This window comes from Megascapheus bottae, chromosome 24 (genome assembly GCF_031878675.1).
Source record: "Megascapheus bottae isolate mThoBot1 chromosome 24, mThoBot2.hap1, whole genome shotgun sequence".
NCBI lineage: Eukaryota > Metazoa > Chordata > Mammalia > Rodentia > Geomyidae > Megascapheus > Megascapheus bottae.
The window spans coordinates 19,313,971-19,331,268 of record NC_143532.1 but is presented as its reverse complement, the minus strand read 5'-3'; the positions used below and the strand labels follow the sequence as shown (position 1 = coordinate 19,331,268).

Below are 17,298 nucleotides of genomic sequence, written 5' to 3'. Positions count from 1 at the left end.
ATATATAGAAAAAGCTGGAAGTGGTGCTGAAGCCCAAGTAGTAGAGTTCTAACCTTGAAAGCCCAAGGACAGAGCCCAGGCCCTGAGCTCAAGCTCAGGACTGGCAAAAACAAAAAACAAAACAACAACAAAAAATCTGTTGCCTGGACCTGAGCACTCACAGAGGACTACATTTCCCAGAAGCCTCTTCTCCCAAGACCTGCCCTCAGTGGTTACCATGGAGATAACAAACAGCTAGTAAGGCTGTCCCTGGAGGGTAAGGAGGGCCAAGGGGGTTGGGGGTGGCTGGACCTTGCATGGCAGGGAAAGAGGTTAAGGACTTTGGGGAGTTGGGGAGCAGGATTGTTCTCCCCTAGACTTGACTGTGCTCCTTCCACCCCCCAACCCCGCACCCCCAAGCAGCCTGAATGGAGAATATAGTAGTGGGTCTGATCTGGCTTCCAGCTCCACCTCTACATATTCTGTGACTTCCTGCTTAAGGCCTGCTCAGGGCCTGTGCCAGCTGTGTCCCTGATGCCCACTGACACGATGGCCTTCTCTTCACTCTCTTTCTTTCCTTGCTTGCCACTCCCCTCCCTCACACCTGCCCTTTGAGGAGTCCCCATTTCACTAGCCTCCAAAGGTGACTCCAAATCTTGGATCTGCCACTACTCTCTGTGGTTTAGACACTTCCCTGAACACCTTCAGGCCTCAACCTTCTCATATGCAGCCCTTCTACAGGGGCTGCCACACTGGAAACAGTAAACTTGACAGCTCTCCCTTTCCCCATCTCTGAGCTCAAGAGGCTGAAAAAAGGATCTGTTGCTGGAGCCAGGCTGCTTGCCTGGGGCCCTGAATGAGCTGCTGGGTTGTGGATGGACTCACTTGGGACCAACTTCCAGCTACAGCTGCTTCCAGCCTTTCTGGGAGCCTAGATCCCAGAATGTTAGACTGGGTAGAAAACACATCTTCCCTTCATGTGGCAGAAGGAACACCGAGGCCAGAAAGGGGCTAACAGTGGCCCAAAGGCTCAGCCAGAGGTATGGCAGAACCAACAGTTTTTCCCATAGCCAGACAGTGGCTCAGAGTCTCAAAAGGCTGTAGCCTGGGCAGGGAGGAGGGAGAAGCAACTCTCACCTCTATTGATTGATTGATTGATTGATTGATTGTTGAACTCAATGCCTGGGCACTGTCCTTGAGCTTTCTTAAGGCTTATTACTTGAGCCACAGTACCACTTCTAGCTTTTTCTCTGTATGTGGTACCAAGGAATCGAACCCAGGGTACTACTGCTAGGTAGTATTCCCAGCCCCTCATTTTTTTTCCTTTTCTTTTCAATAGCTGGGATGACACAGCCTCATATATACTAGGCAAGGCTCTCTGCTACTGAGCTATTTCCTCAGCTTCCCGGTCCCTTTTGCTCTGTTCTAGCACCTTCTTGTTATGAGTACTTTGTAAAGTCAAATCACTTGTTGGCTAATAAGCAATCACTTCCTACTATGAGTATTTTTAAGCCATATTCCTATTGGCTTTTATAAAGACATCTAAGTGGGAAAGTTAACAGCAATAGGATTGCAGTAGCTAACTGTCCAAAGAAATGAAACAACCTCAAAGCTGTGTTTGTGACTGTGGGATGCCCTGCTCCTGCCCTGACCCCACTGCCTACCTACTCCCGCTTTGTCTCAGTTTGTCAGGGGGTTGCAGTGGTTAGAAGGCACTCCTCCTGGGCTGGCACCAGATGGAGCTGAAGATGCTATCACTTCCCCAAGGGATAGACGTGCGTGATGGTGGCAAAGTGATGACCCCCTTTTCCCTTCCTCATAGAAACGTCTGTTCCTAGGTAGCCAGCCAAAGACGCCAAGATGGAGGTCCTGAAGGAGAAAGTGGAGGAGGAGGAGGCAGCGGAAAGAGAAGAGGCTGCTGAGCGCGCGGAACGAGCTAAGACGGAGAAAACGACAAGGCCCGGAGAGCCCCGGAAGGATGAGAGCATCATGACGCAGGATATGCTCAGAGACCTGGAGAAGAAGATGTCGGAGATTGTGGTCCCCCCTGTAGAAGAGTCCCTGTGAGTGTGGGAATGGGGGCTTCCTTCCCAGTCACTGCTCAGGCACAGAGGGCTGGGCACAGTCAGAGCCAGGCAAAATGGTGATAGCTGGGCTGAGAAGGGCACCAGGACACAGAAGGAGGCAGTTAGGAGTGAGTGCTCTGAGCTAGAGGCCAGAGGCTTTCGTTTGAAATCTGAGCTACTTGGAGGACTGAGAATCGGGGAGGATCAAGATTTGAGGCCAGCCCAGGAAAGCTTGCAAGATCTTCTTAACCTGTAGCTGGGTGGCAAGGTGCATGCCTGTTTTCCTAAGTTACTTTGGGAGGCTGAGATTGTTGTTCAGCTTGGACAGAAAAGTCTGAGACTCCATCTCAACACAGTGGCACACTATCTGTCATCCCAGCAACAGCAAGAAGCCTGGAATAGGCAGACTGTGGTCCAGGCAGGCACTGGGGCAGGGAATAAGACCTTATCTCACATACAACCAGCAAAACACACAAAAAACAAGAAAAACCACACACAAACAAAGCAAACCAGTGTGTCTCAGTGCTCAGTGGTAGAGTACTTGACTAGCAAGTGAGAAGTCCTGAGTTCAAACCTCCCCTCCAGAGTAAGGACTCAGGACCAGGGACTGAGACACCCCCTCTCCTGATGGCATCCCTTCTGCTGTGTATGTGACAAATCACTTGACCTCTCTGAGGCAGTATCTTCAATCTGTGGGAAAGTGCAGGCACCGATGAGACACCTGCCTCTCAGGATTACCTGAGGAAGAGGTGGAGCCAAAGTCAGCTCAGGTGGGCCCAGGGGTTTCAGCAGAGCCTCACCTGCGCTCATGCCATCCCTGCTGCCCTCACAGGACCTTAACGCAGGATGTCATCGACACGTCCAACCTGCCCCCTTCCTACAAAACCAACTCTACCAAGGAGGAGCACCTGCTGCAGGTGGCCCAAAACTACTCCCACCAGTACAGCCACCTGTGCCCTGACCGCGTGCCTCTCTTCTTGCACCCCCTGAATGAGTGTGATGTTCCGGTAAGAGTGGGGATGTGGAAGCCGGGGCGGAGGAGATGGAATAGAGGGAAGGTCTCTCCTCCAAGGTCTTTGAGCCAATCACAGGTTTCCAGTGGGGAATCACAGGTCTAGATGTCTAGATCAAGCATTGGAATGGGAGCTGACTTGTTGTTGTTGTTGTTGTTGGTGGTGGTGGTGGTGGTGATTGCTGGGCTTGAACTCAGAACCTGGGTACTGTCCCTGAGAGCTCCTTGGGCTCAAGGCTAGTGCTCTGCCACTTTGAGCCACAGTGCCACTTCCAGTACTTAATTGGAGACAAGAGTCTTTTAGACTTCCCTGTCCAGGCTGGCTTTGAACCACGATCCTCAGATCTCAGCCTCTGGAGTAGCTAGAGTTCTAGGTGAGAGTCACCAGCACTCTTGACAGGAAGCAGTAGAACACAAATGTTGGAAGCTGCTTGGTGAGCTGTAGGTCTTCAGAACCCTGTCAGCCTGGGAGTTGGATTTGCCGCGCAGCCCCCATCTACAGATAGGAAAACTGAGATCTAGGGAGACTCCAGGAAGTACCTGAAAGGCCTCTGGAAGGAAGAAGCCAGCGTGTGTGTGGAGAGGTGGGGAGTCTATCCTGGCCCACTCTGTGCTGTTTCTTTGTGTTTCCGGAGTGGGGCCTACATCTGGGGCTGGAGATGGCCAAGCCTCCAATAAGGACACCATGAGGTCCCCCTGACCAGAAGGGGCTGGAAGGCCATCACACCTCAGAGGCTCTGGTCTCCTCCCTCAGCCCTACCTTTCTGGGGCAGCTTGCTTGGCTTCTCTGCCTCTCAGGTGCCCAGCCCAGCCCACAACAGGCCTGCACCATCATGGAGTGGTGAAGCCATGAGGTCTCCCAGCCACTGACATCCCCACTAATTGTGGCCATGTGCTCTGCAAGTACTGCTCCTCTCCTTGCCATCTTCCCCCACACCCCCTCCCCACCAGGGCCTAACTGTGCATGCTCCCTTCCCCCCAATCTCTCTCCCCTTGCAGAAGTTTGTAAGCACCACCATCCGGCCCACACTGATGCCCTACCCTGAACTCTACAACTGGGACACGTGTGCCCAGTTTGTTTCTGATTTCCTCACCATGGTGCTCCTGCCAGACCCCCTCAAGCCGGTAAGTGCCACTCACATCAGTGGGCCCAGGAGACCTAAGAAGGGAAGCTAGGCAAGATCTGGGAAAGAGGTTTAGCCAAGCTCAGGCCACATCTCCTGAGACCTCTAGGAGGAAACAGGCCCAGAGGGGGACAACTGATGACACAGAGCAACACTTCCACTGACCCCTGCCTCTTTCTGCCCCAATCTCCCTTTCATGACGTTAGGTGTTCAGCTGCCTGTGGCCTCCAGTTCTTTTATTATTTGTTTTGATGGTATGGGGTTTGAACTCAGGCCCTTATGCTTGCTAGACGGTTGCTCTACCACTTGAACCATGTCTCTAGCCTCCATTTTGCTTCAGTTTTCACTTCAGACCTTGATCCTCCTCTACCTATAGCCTCCCATGGAGTTGGGATCACAGCCCTGCATGCCCCACCACACACAGCTTGTTGGCTGAGACCGGGGTCTCTCGATGCAGACTACGAACCGTGCTCCTCGTATCTCTATTTCTCAAGTAGCTGAGACTACTTGTGTGTGTGCCATTGTGCTCTCGCGCATCCTTGGATATCTGGCCAGCTTGGTCAGCTTCTCACTGAGAACAACAGAGGGAGGGAAGAAGAAAGGGTGGACCTGGAGAACTTGATAAAGGACACGAATGGCAGATGAGAAGATTAGAGGAAAGTAATAAAAATGACCAAAACATAAATAAATAAGGGTCATTAGAGCAGAAGCTTTTAGAGTTCCATGGTCTTATAAGAAGTTATCTAGTCCCTTAAAGTCACAGGCGCATTTGGACTGCACAGGGTCAGGTCAAGAGTTGGGGGCCCCTGGGATGCAGCTTGCTTGCCCCGCCCCAGAAGACTGTGGGAGGGGAGGACAATGAGGGGTCACAGAGACCCCATGCTGAATAGCCCCACGTGGGTGCAGCCCTCGCACCTGTACTCCTCCACCACCGTGCTGCGGTACCAGAAGGGTAACTCGTTCGACTTCAGCACGCTGCTTTGCTCCATGCTCATCGGCTCTGGCTACGATGCCTACTGTGTCAATGGCTATGGCTCCCAGGACCTGTGCCACATGGACCTATCCCTGGAGGTGTGCCCGCTCACCATGAAGCCTAAAGAGGTATGGCCTGCACATGCTGCTTGTACGGTGCCCAAAGAACAGGCTTGCACACCCATCCTCCAGGGCCCCTATGCCAAACCATGGTGACTTCTCTGTCCTCAGTGCCACACTGGCTTAAACTCAGTTTGAGCACCTGTGCCTTCCTAGGGTCAAATGTTATACACAGGGCTCCTTTGCAAAGTCACCTTGTTTGACGTGCCCCCTGAGTGTCTGATAAAGCTTGAGCAGCCATTTGCACACAAGGAAATAATAGACAAGTGTACAGAGAACAGACCTTGAGTCTCAGTCCTCCCCTACCCAGGTACAAAGGCTCCCTCGGTGAGTGGTATCGAGCATTGCGTGGGTGCATTGAGCTCTGCAATGACCCATGCTGCTGCAGATACAAGAATCCTTCGGAAATTAAGAACACATTTCTGGGAAAAGCATCTCTAGATCCACAAAATGGTCATACTACAGACAGAAAGTGTTTCCCAGGACCTGAGACTCCCACACATGGATATAAGCCCTACAGCTGGCCCCTCACAGTTTGCCTACTTATTGGCTCAGATCTGGGTGATTCTGGGTTGACAGCAGCTGAAATCCAGACAGGCAAGGGAGGGTGTTGAAGTCCTGGCTTTGGTGCTACAGCACCCTCTGCTGTCAGGACTTCAGGTCTGCAGGCTGGAGGAGCAGGAAGACCTGCAGGTTCCAGGCCAGGCTGGTTGAGTCCAACTCTCAGCTACTGACCCATCCTCTCTTGCTGGGTGACAGACAGTCAAGAGCAAGGAGAAGGAGCCACCTAAGAAGTATGCCATCAAACCACCCCGAGACCTGAACAGCAAGTTTGAGCAGGATCAGGAGTTCAAGAAGCAACAGCAGCTGAAGAGAGAGGAGCAGAAGCGGCTCCAGGCAGAGGAGGAGCAACTCTTGGTGGGTCTGTAGGCCTGGGTCTGAGGGCTCTGCTATGGTAGGAGGAAGAGATTGGAGGCCACCATGTCTGGCATCGCAGACACAGCTCCCCGGGATGAGATAAGGAAGCCACTCTGATCTTTCCTTCAGATCTACCAATTCTTTCCCAAAGATGAGTGTCACACACAACCGACACCTTGAGCCCAAGAGAGTCGATTTCGATCGTTGGTGGTCCCAGGATTTAAATTCATGGCTTCATGTTTACTGACTAGGCAAGTGCTCTTCCTGAGCCATGCCCAGCCCTCCGTGTAAACCATAGATTTTGCCATTTTATTGATTGAAACCTGGGATTCAGAGGTGGCTATGCAAGCAGAGCCCTCCTGCAGCTCCTTGGCCCCAGGATGTGTTCTTGGCTGCCTGGTGGTCACCTGCAGGCTTTCTGCTGCAGGAGAGAGAGACGGGAAAGCCAGACCCACTGTACGGCCTGCGTGTGTTCTGCTGGGTCCTGGTGCTGTCTGGGAAGCGAGAGGTGCCGGAGAGCTTCTTCATCGACCCATTTACGGGCCGCAGCTATTCCACCCAGGACGACCATTTCCTGGGCATCGAGAGTCTGTGGAACCACAAGAACTATTGGATTAACATGCAGGACTGCTGGAATTGCTGCAAGGTACCAGAGGGCAGTGGGGTACCAGGCGGGGCAGGAGCGGGAGGGATGGGAAAGGGGCAGAGAAGGGATAGGGTCCTAGGAGACAGGGCCACTGAGCCAGGAGAACAGTGCACGGTCCCTACAGCTGAGAAGCTAAACTCAGGTGATGCCTTGTCCTTGCTGCTTCCACACTGGTGGCCACAGGCTTGAACTCCAGTATCTGCCTATCTTTCCACTCCCCATTCCATGTATCATTATTTATTGACTTATTTTTTGGTAGTACTGTGTCTTTTAAAATATATTTATTAATTTTTGCATCTGGGAATTATTTCTGAGCATTTTTTTTTGCTTGAGGCTAGTTCTCTACCACCTGAACCATGGCTCCATAGTTAACTGGAGATAAAAGTCTTTCAGGCTTTCCTGCTGCGGCTGATTTTGAACCACAACCCTCAGATCTCTACCTCCTGAGTAGCTAATATTACAGGTGTGAGCCATCCTCACCGGTCAGTGCTGAGGTTTAGATGAAGGAACTTGTATTTGCTTAGGGAGGTGCCCCTACCACTTAATTCATGCCTCCAGCCTAGATTTTTGCTGGTTATTTTGGAGATGGAGTTTTGAAGGCTTGGCTGCCTAGTCTGGCCTCAAATTTCAATCCTCTCAATCTCAGCCTTTAAAATTTTTTTTTATTGATTTATCGTTTATGTGGTACTAAGGAATCAAACCCAGTGCTTCATTCATGTGAGGCAAGCACTCTGCCATTAAGCCATCTTCCCAAAAGCTCAGCCTTTTAAGTAGCTAGGATTTCCGGTGTGAACTATAGGTGCCCAGCCCAGTACACATCTTTCACGACCATCATCAAGCTCCTGAGATTCATCCATGACCTGGGTGCAGACACGGTGTGTTCACGTGCATTGTCTATTCATTTCTGATGATTGGAGAGCACACCAGAACTTGTCCATTCTGCAGCTACATGGCTGACACATAGTTGTCATACTTTGGAAAGACACATGTTCCATTCTAGGAGAGCCAGTCCGCTTCCCAAACGATTGTCTTGATGTGCCCTCTTATTGTCAGTGAAGGAGAGTTCTAGAAGTCCTGTCCACTCTAGGTATTCTCTTTTTCATTTTACCTATCCCGTACAATATATAATTATACTCCGTTAAGATTACACTATACACGCATGAATATACATATATAAATATAATTTTTGGTTGAGTGTGATGGCACACACATCTGTAGTTCCAGCACTCAGGAGGCTGAGACCAGAGGATTGCAAGTTCCAGGCCAGCTGGAGCTGACATTCTGTCCAGGCCTCTGCTGGCATCTGGGAGGAGCTGCTTCCCATCACTTCAGAGAAGGTTGGGGGTGTGGAGAGTATGGGGTGCACTTGGCTGATTCCCGGCCCCAACAGGACTTGGTCTTTGATCTGGGTGACCCTGTGAGGTGGGAGTATATGCTGCAGGGCTCAGAGAAGCACCGACTGTCCGTGTCTGAGGAAGAGGAGGAGACAATGAACGATGATGAGGATGTTGAAGAGCTGGTGAGCCTCGGTGGTACGGGAGGCAGTGGGGGTGCGGTGAGGAAAGTTTGTGCCCAATAAACATCCCTAAAAGCCTGTGTATGTGAGGGAGGGGATCTAAGCAGACCAGTTATAGGTTCTTCGAAGATTGGACTCTGCCCTCATTTTATGGATGTGTAAACTGAGGCCCAGACTCTTCCAGTAGGTCAGGGGAGGGCTGAAACTTGAATTCGGGGGTTCGGGGATTGTCCTGATTCTTTAGAGTGTACACCCCTGAAAGTTGGCTCATAGCACTTTCTCTACAAGCCTGGGGGAAACCTCGAGGCTGGTCACTCTTCTAATTTTTCATCTGTCCTCTCAGATATTCTAAAGATCATGGTGTCAGCTTCCCTTTTCCCAAGCCAGGGCCTTCCAGTCATAAGGTCAGGGTCCCCTGGAGCTACAGGCATGTCAGCATACCCTAGGACAAGTGTTGGGGGTCTTTGGGAACTTTCCTCACTTGCACAGAAGTGAGGGAGGGGTCGTGGTCATACCAGAGCATCAGATGTGTTGGCCTACTGATGCGGCCACAGGCTGGGATTTACATGACAGAGGCTTGGCTCCCGGTTCTGAAGGCTGGATTAAGGACATCCTAAGGGCCACATTCCAACTTCATTACCTCTTTAACAATCCCACCTCCAAATACAGCCATGTTCTCCAAGGCACGAGGGGCCTTGGAGAGTTTGGAGGGGTACCCAGGATTGTCCACAAGAACAAAGCAGAACCTGAATGGTGTGGTCTCTCTGAGCATCAGGCTCCATAACAAGTGTCAGACCCAAGCTCACTCATTTAAATCATCACCACCAAGCTGGGCCTATACATCCTACCTACTCAGGAGGCTGGGATCTGAGGATCATGGTGCCAAGCCAGCCTGGGCAGGAAAGTCCACAAGACTCTTATTTCTAACTAACCACCTGAAATCCAGAAGTACAGCTGTGGCTCAAAGTGGTAGAGTGCCATCCTTAAGCTAGGGACAGCATCCAGGCTCAAGTTCAAGCCGTATGACCACCCCACCAACAGCAAAACCACAAGCCAGGCACTGGCGGGTCACACCTATAATCCCAGCTACTTGGGAGGCTCAAAATAAATTACTAAAACAAATCACCACCACCCAGCAAGGTAGGGACAGGTATGTTGTCCCTTATGACTGTCCCTGTTACAGAAGGGACAACTTACACAGAGAGGGGTGAAGTCACACACCCAAAGGACACACCCAGTAAGCCCCTGAACTGGGGTCTGAACTGAAATTGCAGCTCTAATCCCAGCAATGATTCTGGTTTACCTCCTGGGCCAAGGCTTGGTGAGCTGTGGTTAGTGTAGGAACACCTTCTCCTCCCTGAGCATGGACGCCCCCGCTGACTACAAGGCCTGGAGCTGCTATTGTCCAGGGAGTCCAGCCCTGTAGGAGCCATCCCCAGGCTTCTAGCTGGTGGTAAATGGGCTCTACTGGACTCCAGGAGCTTTTCTAGTGAAGGACCTGCCACAAGAATCCTTGATCAGAGGGGAGGATGGGTTGGTATTGCTGTGTTTGGGAGGGGGGGGCGACATCTTCCACCCCCTCCCAAGCCCTTGAACCCTCTTAGCTGGGCTGTGAAGGGCGGAAGAGGCTTTGCCAAGGTCTCCTCCAGGGCACTGGCCATCACCCTTCTCCCCACAGGGCAAAGAAGATGATGATAAGAGCTTTGACATGCCATCCTCATGGGTGATGCAAATCCAAATTCCACCAGAAGGTCTCTGCCCATCCTCTCCTTCCTTTGGGGTCTGGGGGGTAGGTGTGGCAGTCTGGAAGGAGTGACCCCAGCTCTCTCTATGTCCACAGCATTTGAGACCCGCTGCCCAAGTGGGAAGAAGGTGATACAGTACAAAAAGGCCCAGGTGGAGAAGTGGGCCCCTTACCTCAACAACAACGGCCTCGTGTGCCGCCTCACCGTCTACCAGGACACAGAGTGTAAGGGCGCAGCTCCCGCTGAAGGGCAAAGGGTGGGGAGCTGCAGAGAAGAGCTATGGGGAGAGCCATGATCCCCTATATGCCTGGGACCTTGAGCACATCATGTTCACTCTCTCAGGTGTTGCAGGGAGCCGTGGGTGGGAGGCTGGGGAAGCTGACATGGCTGTGGGAGGCACCTTCTCCCACCTCCACCCCCATCTCAGGTACCAAGGTTTTAGAGATCAAGGAGTGGTACCAGAATCGTGAGGACATGTTGGAGCTAAAGTATATGAACAAGGTCACGGGCTTATATACTGACTACTTCAAGCCTGGCCACCCCCAGTGTCTTCGTGGTATGTATATGAACCCCATGGCTGGGCTAGCCAGGAGCTGGGGCGTGGGTGTGGTAGAGGAACCAACACTGGCTGTAGACTGGGTCCTTGGATGGCAAGCCAGACACTGCCAGAGTTGGGTGGCGAACAGGCCAGCAGTCACAGCTGTCCCCCTCAATCATCTTCCTCTTTCTCTCCCCTACCTTCCACCCAGTACATTCCTACAAGACCATGCAGCCTGAGATGGACCGTGTCATGGAGTTCTATGAGTCGGCCCGCGTGGATGGCCTGATAAAGCGAGAGGAGACCCCCAAGACAATGACAGAGTATTACAGTGGGCGCCCTGACTTCCTCTTCTACCGCCACATCACCTTTGGGCCCAGGGTGAAGAAGCCCACTCAGTGCACTGCGGAATCAAACCCAAGGCCCATGGTGGTAAGAGAGCACCTGCCCTGGGCACCAGGTCACTCACCTTCTCTGGCAGGCAGAGGTCACCTGGGTGGGGCACAGCCCCCATCTCTGGTGACATCCAGGTGTGTGACATTGATGGGAGACTACGTACCCACATGGTGCTGGATCGTGCCTTCAAGTAAGAGCCAAGAGTGTAGTAGCTTGTTTTTATATAGGAATTCACATTCCTGGCTAATCATCTGGAAAAGCCAGGTATTGTGGTGATACCGAAAATTCCAGCTGCTCAGGAGGCAGAAGCAGGAGGCCTTCATATCTGAGGCCATTTGGGGACAAAAGGTAATGAGACCCTGGCTGAAGAAACAAAACATAAACTGATGGCTCATTCCTGTAATCCTAGCTACTCGGGAGGCTGCAGGTCTGCGGATTGAGGTTTAAAGCCAGTCAGAGCAGGAAAGTCTGTGAGACTCTTATCTCCAATTGAGGACCAGAAAACTGGAGTGGAGCTGTGGCTCAAGTGGTAGAGTGCTAGCCTTGAACAAAAAAGCTCAGGGGCAGTGCAAGCCCCAGGACCAGCACAAGATAAAAATAAAAGGGTTGAGGAGACAGCTCGAGGTAGTGCTTGCCTAGCATGCAACAAAGCCCTGCTTTTAACTCTTATTAAAAGTCAATCAATCCATCTTCAAAATATCTCAGAGTGGTGCCTCTCAAATATTAACCGAGGATTCATAGATTGGGTCCCAAGAGGCTTTTTCTAAGTGGTTATCCAAGGTGGGCTGGGAGTTCAATTCCTTGTATTACTCATTGTACAGTAAATTGATTTCCCCCCTCCTCTTTCCCCAAGTCATTACAGATGATTTTGCAATTGTTCTTACTGGCTATGTGTACCAAAAATGCCTTTCCTAGCAGATTTCTAGAGATGACTGGGCAGAAGAGGTGGTGAGCTCCCCACCACCGGGGCACGCAGGCAGCCTGGTTGAGGGAGCTAGGGAAGACTTACAGAGGCTTGAGGAGGCTTGGCCCTCAGCTCACACTGCCATCATAAACTGCCCCCCTCCCCATAAAAAGACCCCTGAGCTCAGGGCCCTGAGCCCTGACCACCCTTTGCACAGGGTATACCCAGCCACCCCTTGTTGTCCCTCTGGCCACACAGAAAATCATGGAGTACTTCCACCGCAACCCTGCAAAGCCCGCAGATGAGGATGTGGCAGAACGCGTGTTTCTGATCACTGAGGAACGCATCCAGCTGCGCTACCACTGCCGTGACGACTATATCACCACGTCCAAGCGGGAGTTCCTGCGGCGCACAGAGGTGGACAGCAAGGGCAACAAGGTCATCATGACCCCGGACATGTGCATCAGCTTTGAGGTGGGCAGTGGCCCCTGCAGGGAGGGGACTGTGCCCTGGAACCCTTCCAGCAACTTGGGGGACCCATGATGATGCACTTGAAGCCTAGCCAGGAAATCCATCTGGCCCTCTGGAGAATCAAATCTGCCCCTGGGGGGCTCTCCTTTTTTGCAAAGCCTCTGAAAAATCCCCCCTTTCCCATCAGAATGAGAATCTAGCAGGCCGAGGCTACTTCATGGTCCCTGCCATGACCAGCCCTGGTCAGCACAGACCCTGGATCTCGGGCCTATGCTGGAGGGGCTCGCTTTCCTAGTGAAATCCCTGCATCCCATATTTCCTCTGCAACTTCAGCTACCTATCTATCTATCTCTATTGTGCTAGTCGGGGGCTTGAGTGCTAACCCTTAGCTTTGCTGTTCAAGGCTAGGGCTCTACCACTTGAGCCTCAGCTACACTTCTAGCTTTTTGCTGGTTAAATTTTAGGCTGGCTTCAAACAGCAATCCTTAGCTCTCAGCCTCTTGAGTTGCTAGGATTACAGGTGTGAGCCACTGGATATCTGATTTTTAATAGGCAAGGAAACTGCCTTGCAGCTAGGAAGAGGTGGGAGTAACTGGAGTGGGGTCTGTCACTGTGGTCATTCTGGTCCCAGGTGGAGCCTATGGAGCACACCAAGAAGCTTCTCTACCAGTATGAGACCATGATGAAACTGAAGGCTGAGGAAAAGCTGTCTCGCCATCAGGCCTGGGAGTCAGAACTGGAGGCAAGGAACCAAGGAGAGGGGGCAGATGGGCAATGGCAGGGGTGGGGGTGCCTTGGTCATCCCCTCCATTGACTGACAATTCAGGTGCTGGAGATCCTGAAGCTTCGAGAGGAGGAGGATGAGGCGCACACACTGACCATCTCCATCTATGACACGAAGCGCAACGAGAAGAGCAAGGAATATCGGGAGGCCATGGTAAGCCTTATGGTTGAATCACCCCTTTGCCCAGGGCTGGCTTTTGCTGGACTACCCCACCCACCCACCCCCTCGTCCCCGGAGGCTGGGGAAAACCATTGAGACTTGGCTGGGAAAATATTTTTGCTGGTCCCGGGCCTTGATCCCAGGGCCTGGGTCCTGTTTCTGAGTCTCTTTGTGCTCAAAGCTAGCATTCTACCATTTGAGCCATAGCACCACTTCTTTTTCTGAGTAGTTTACTGAAGATAAAGAGACTCATGGACTTTTTTGTTTGGGCTGGCTTTGAACCACCATCCTCAGATCTCAGCTTCCTGAGTAGCTAGGGTTATAGGTATGAGCCAGAAAAGGGGATCATGTCACTGATGCTGGGTGATCAGCCTTGTTTGGGTCCCCTTCAAAGTACTCAGATCAGTTCTCGGACCTAGGGCTGGAGTGAATGGGCAGAGAATATGAATGGTATGTCTACCTCCACAGGGCTACCATCAGGTCTGGCTAGAGCTGGTGGCCCAGTCAGATGACAATTCTCAGATCCCTAGGGGCAGGCCTTGGCTCAAATCTCCAGCTTTCCTTCCTATGCAAGGCATAAGACTCCAAGACGTAATACATATATATATGAAGTTTTATCATTTTTAGCTTCTGCCATTACTGAGTAAGCATCTCCTGTAGACTGCCAGGCACCTGGCTGTGTGATTTATAGACCTGATTCTGCCTGAGGAGGAAACAGGTTTGGGAAGATGGATGTCTTGGGTAGAGAGACATGAATCGCCTGGCCACAAGCATGGCCAATCCTGTTTCAGAGGTGCCTGCACAGGGTGGGGACCTGGCCTGGTGGCATCCCACTGTTGATGTGGAGCTGGCAGGAGGTCTCCTGAAGTCCCCTCTGACCCAGCGGGCTCTCCCTAGGAGCGTGTGATACACGAGGAGCACCTGCGACAGGTGGAGACCCAGCTGGACTACCTGGCCCCATTCCTGGCCCAGCTCCCTCCAGGCGAGAAGCTGACAAGGTGGCAGGCAATGCGTCTCAAGGATGAGTGTCTCAACGACTTCAAGCAGCGGCTCATCGACAAGGCCAACCTCATCCAGGCTCGCTTCGAGAAGGTAAGCCCAGAGCCTGGCAGGGTAGGGGACCTTGGTATTTTCTCCAGAAAATGCTTTTGGGGCTCTCTGCCCAGCACCTCACAAATGTGTGAGGGATTGGTGGACAGATTAGGATGTCAGTGTTCTTTCTCTCATGTGTCTACTGGATGGTTGTGGAGGTGAATGGGTGGGTGGATAGATGGATGGGTGAGTAGACAGGTGGGTAAATGGGTGGGTGGGTGGAGGGTTAGGCAAAGGAACGGATGGATAGGTGGATGGTGCATAACAACTCTGCTTCCTTGCCCTGTTCCTGTAGAATAGGCACACACCAGTTAGCTTCTATGTAGTATATCACTTAGAACCCACAGAGCTCTATACAAACTGTATAATGTTCCTCAACTCAAAGGCTCTGGAAATGTTGGTAGCTTGCTCAGTCATGTTTTTGGTTTTCTGTGGTGCAGGGGATCAAATCTAGGGCTTATGCAAATGAAGCAAACAGCGTCACTGAGCCACATCCCCTGCCTGGTCAGCTGTTCTAGCCTTACTCTGACCTCATGGACTGACTATCTCTCCAAACATGATCCTGGAGGCTCCCATCCTTTGTGACCCTTGCTTCTGCCCTTTCTCCTTGTGTGAGTGGGGGCTGTGTGTTGACCTGTGAAATAGCAGCCTGGATTCTAGAGGGCTAGTTCTTGTTATCCCCCACTCCCATCTTCTAGGAGACTCAGGAGCTTCAGAAGAAGCAGCAGTGGTACCAGGAGAACCAGGTGACCTTGACACCCGAGGACGAAGACTTGTACCTGAGCTACTGCTCCCAGGCCATGTTCCGCATCCGCATCCTAGAGCAACGGCTCAACAGGTAAGGGGGAAGTGGGAGCCAGGAAGAGCCCTTGGAGCTCATCTGGCTGCAGCTTTGAACAACATCACTCCTTTCCTTCCACCGTAGGCACAAGGAGCTAGCCCCGCTCAAGTACTTGGCGCTGGAGGAAAAGCTCTACAAGGACCCCCGGCTAATGGAACTGGTGAAAGTCTATGTTTGACACCGCTAATAGGACTATCCTGGAAGCTGCCAGAGATAGCATATTCACCACACCTGCCTAACACTATCCATAAGGCTTCATTACCACTCCCCCTTTTCTCAGTTTCCCTTTAAATAAACATACTTTCATTTAATTTGCCACCTGCAGCCTCAGATTTCACAAGTTCCAGGCCTAATCTTTTTCTCCTTTGTTACTGCTCGGACAAAAACCAGAGGAGCCAAGATTTTGTTTATGGTTTCAAAAGTTTTAGTCTATAACTACAAGCTCCATTGCTTTGACCTGTGGCAAGGCAAAAAAAAGTCATGGCAGGGCCAAGCACCCATAGCTTACACCTGTCATCCTAGCGACTGAAGATGCTGAGATCTGAGGATTAGGGCTCAAAATCAGCCTGAGTAAGAAAATCCAGGAGACTCTGCAATGAACCAATTAAGCTGAAAGTGCAGCTGCTGCCCACTACTAGCCTCAAACAAACAAACAAAACCTCTGGGGCAGCATCCAGGCCCCAGGACCAGCACACACACACAAAAAACATAGAAGGGAGGACATGGGAGAGCAAAACTCCTGTCTAATGGCAGACAGGAAGCGGACAGACAAAGGGCAGGGGCAAGATACACGATGGAAGACATGCCCCCAGGGAGCAACTGCCTCCAGCTAAGCCCTCCTCAGAGCCCACACAGCTATGAACTCATGATCCAATCACCTCTCAGTAGCACCTTCAGCTACAGATGGGACTTTGAACACCCTGAACAGGAAGGCCACATTTCAAATCAGAATGGTAGCATACTAATCCATCATTAGGCCAATTCTTTTTTTTTTATTGTAATTAGTAAAAGGGTTACATGATATTTGCCAGATAGAAGGTGCATTAATTCACATACATTGATTAGGCCAATTCTTAAATGACTATTTTCATGAGATCAATGACATCAAACAAAAATCTTCCTAAATCCGGATTAGTGCCTGGCAAGGAGTTTTTTTCTTTCTTCTACTTGAGTTTGAATTCAGGGGTGCCTCTATGCTAGATCAGCTATACCTGTAGCCTGTTTTCTATCTAGCCAAAAACATTCCATATTTAGGGAATGACTGGGGACATAAATGATGGTCTGAATGTTAGAAAATGACTGTTTTCTGAGGGATTACAATCACAATATGGATCTAAGGGCTCTGTTTTAAAGAGCTACAGGCCCATTAATGTCCAGATGGAAATGTCACGATGGCTACAATTTACAAATGGGGGGGGAGGAATACATAGAAAAAAAAATCTAGGTAATATCAATATAGTCATAAGATTTCCCTAAGTTTTTATATTTAAAGTTGAGGGAACTCTCGGGCTGGACTGTTCTGATCCGGTGTTCTCCTCATGCATTCCTCAAAGCCCCCCCCCCCCCCCCCCGCCCCCAGCCTTTCTGGGGTTGTTTCCCCTCATCGGGTTGTTTATAAGCACCTATAGCTGGATTCCCGGGCCGACCTGGGCGTGGCACCGCGTAGCGCCCCGAGGAGGAAGGATAAGCGGGCGAATGGCTGCAGCTGTGCCGGGGCTGGCACCCCCCTCGCCCCCCCAGACTGGAGGCCCACCCCGACTGGAGGCCCACCCCGACTGGGGCCCCTCGTCCGAACTGCTCGGCCTGCAACTGTGCTGGGGTCGGGGGTTCCCCCTACCCATCGTGGGCCCAGGTCGGCCCGGGAATCCAGCTAGTTGTCCTCCAAGCGTCCCGCGGGGAGCTCAAGCCGACGTTCGGATCGAAGACGCGAAGCCTCATCCAGACACCAGTCCTCAGTCAAAGGGAACCAGGAACCACGGCAAAGCGTAGGCGAAGGCCACTGTCCCGCTTTGCCC

General features: G+C 51.6%; 1 protein-coding gene across 3 annotated transcripts; it reads left to right on the top strand.

Moving 5' to 3' along the window:
- Nucleotides 1-216: 216 nt before the first annotated feature.
- Nucleotides 217-15,594, top strand: Drc7 (dynein regulatory complex subunit 7). Of its 3 annotated transcripts, XM_090357579.1 has the most exons (18): nucleotides 217-256; nucleotides 1,818-2,042; nucleotides 2,878-3,052; nucleotides 4,057-4,182; nucleotides 5,088-5,282; nucleotides 6,033-6,191; nucleotides 6,619-6,837; nucleotides 8,228-8,356; nucleotides 10,032-10,104; nucleotides 10,194-10,322; nucleotides 10,526-10,654; nucleotides 10,848-11,068; nucleotides 12,195-12,410; nucleotides 13,039-13,149; nucleotides 13,234-13,344; nucleotides 14,248-14,442; nucleotides 15,141-15,280; nucleotides 15,368-15,594. In XM_090357579.1, exons 2-18 carry the CDS (start codon nucleotides 1,840-1,842, stop codon nucleotides 15,459-15,461), a joined length of 2,625 nt encoding a protein of 874 aa, XP_090213705.1. In that variant the 5' UTR covers nucleotides 217-256; nucleotides 1,818-1,839; the 3' UTR covers nucleotides 15,462-15,594. The 3 variants fall into 3 exon arrangements, with proteins under 3 accessions (XP_090213705.1, XP_090213703.1, XP_090213704.1); XM_090357577.1 differs by lacking the exons at nucleotides 13,234-13,344; nucleotides 14,248-14,442; nucleotides 15,141-15,280; nucleotides 15,368-15,594 and having other exon boundaries at nucleotides 220-256; nucleotides 1,802-2,042; nucleotides 13,039-13,225; XM_090357578.1 differs by lacking the exons at nucleotides 217-256; nucleotides 13,234-13,344; nucleotides 14,248-14,442; nucleotides 15,141-15,280; nucleotides 15,368-15,594 and adding an exon at nucleotides 929-1,019 and having other exon boundaries at nucleotides 13,039-13,225.
- The last annotated feature ends 1,704 nt before the right edge of the window (nucleotides 15,595-17,298 follow it).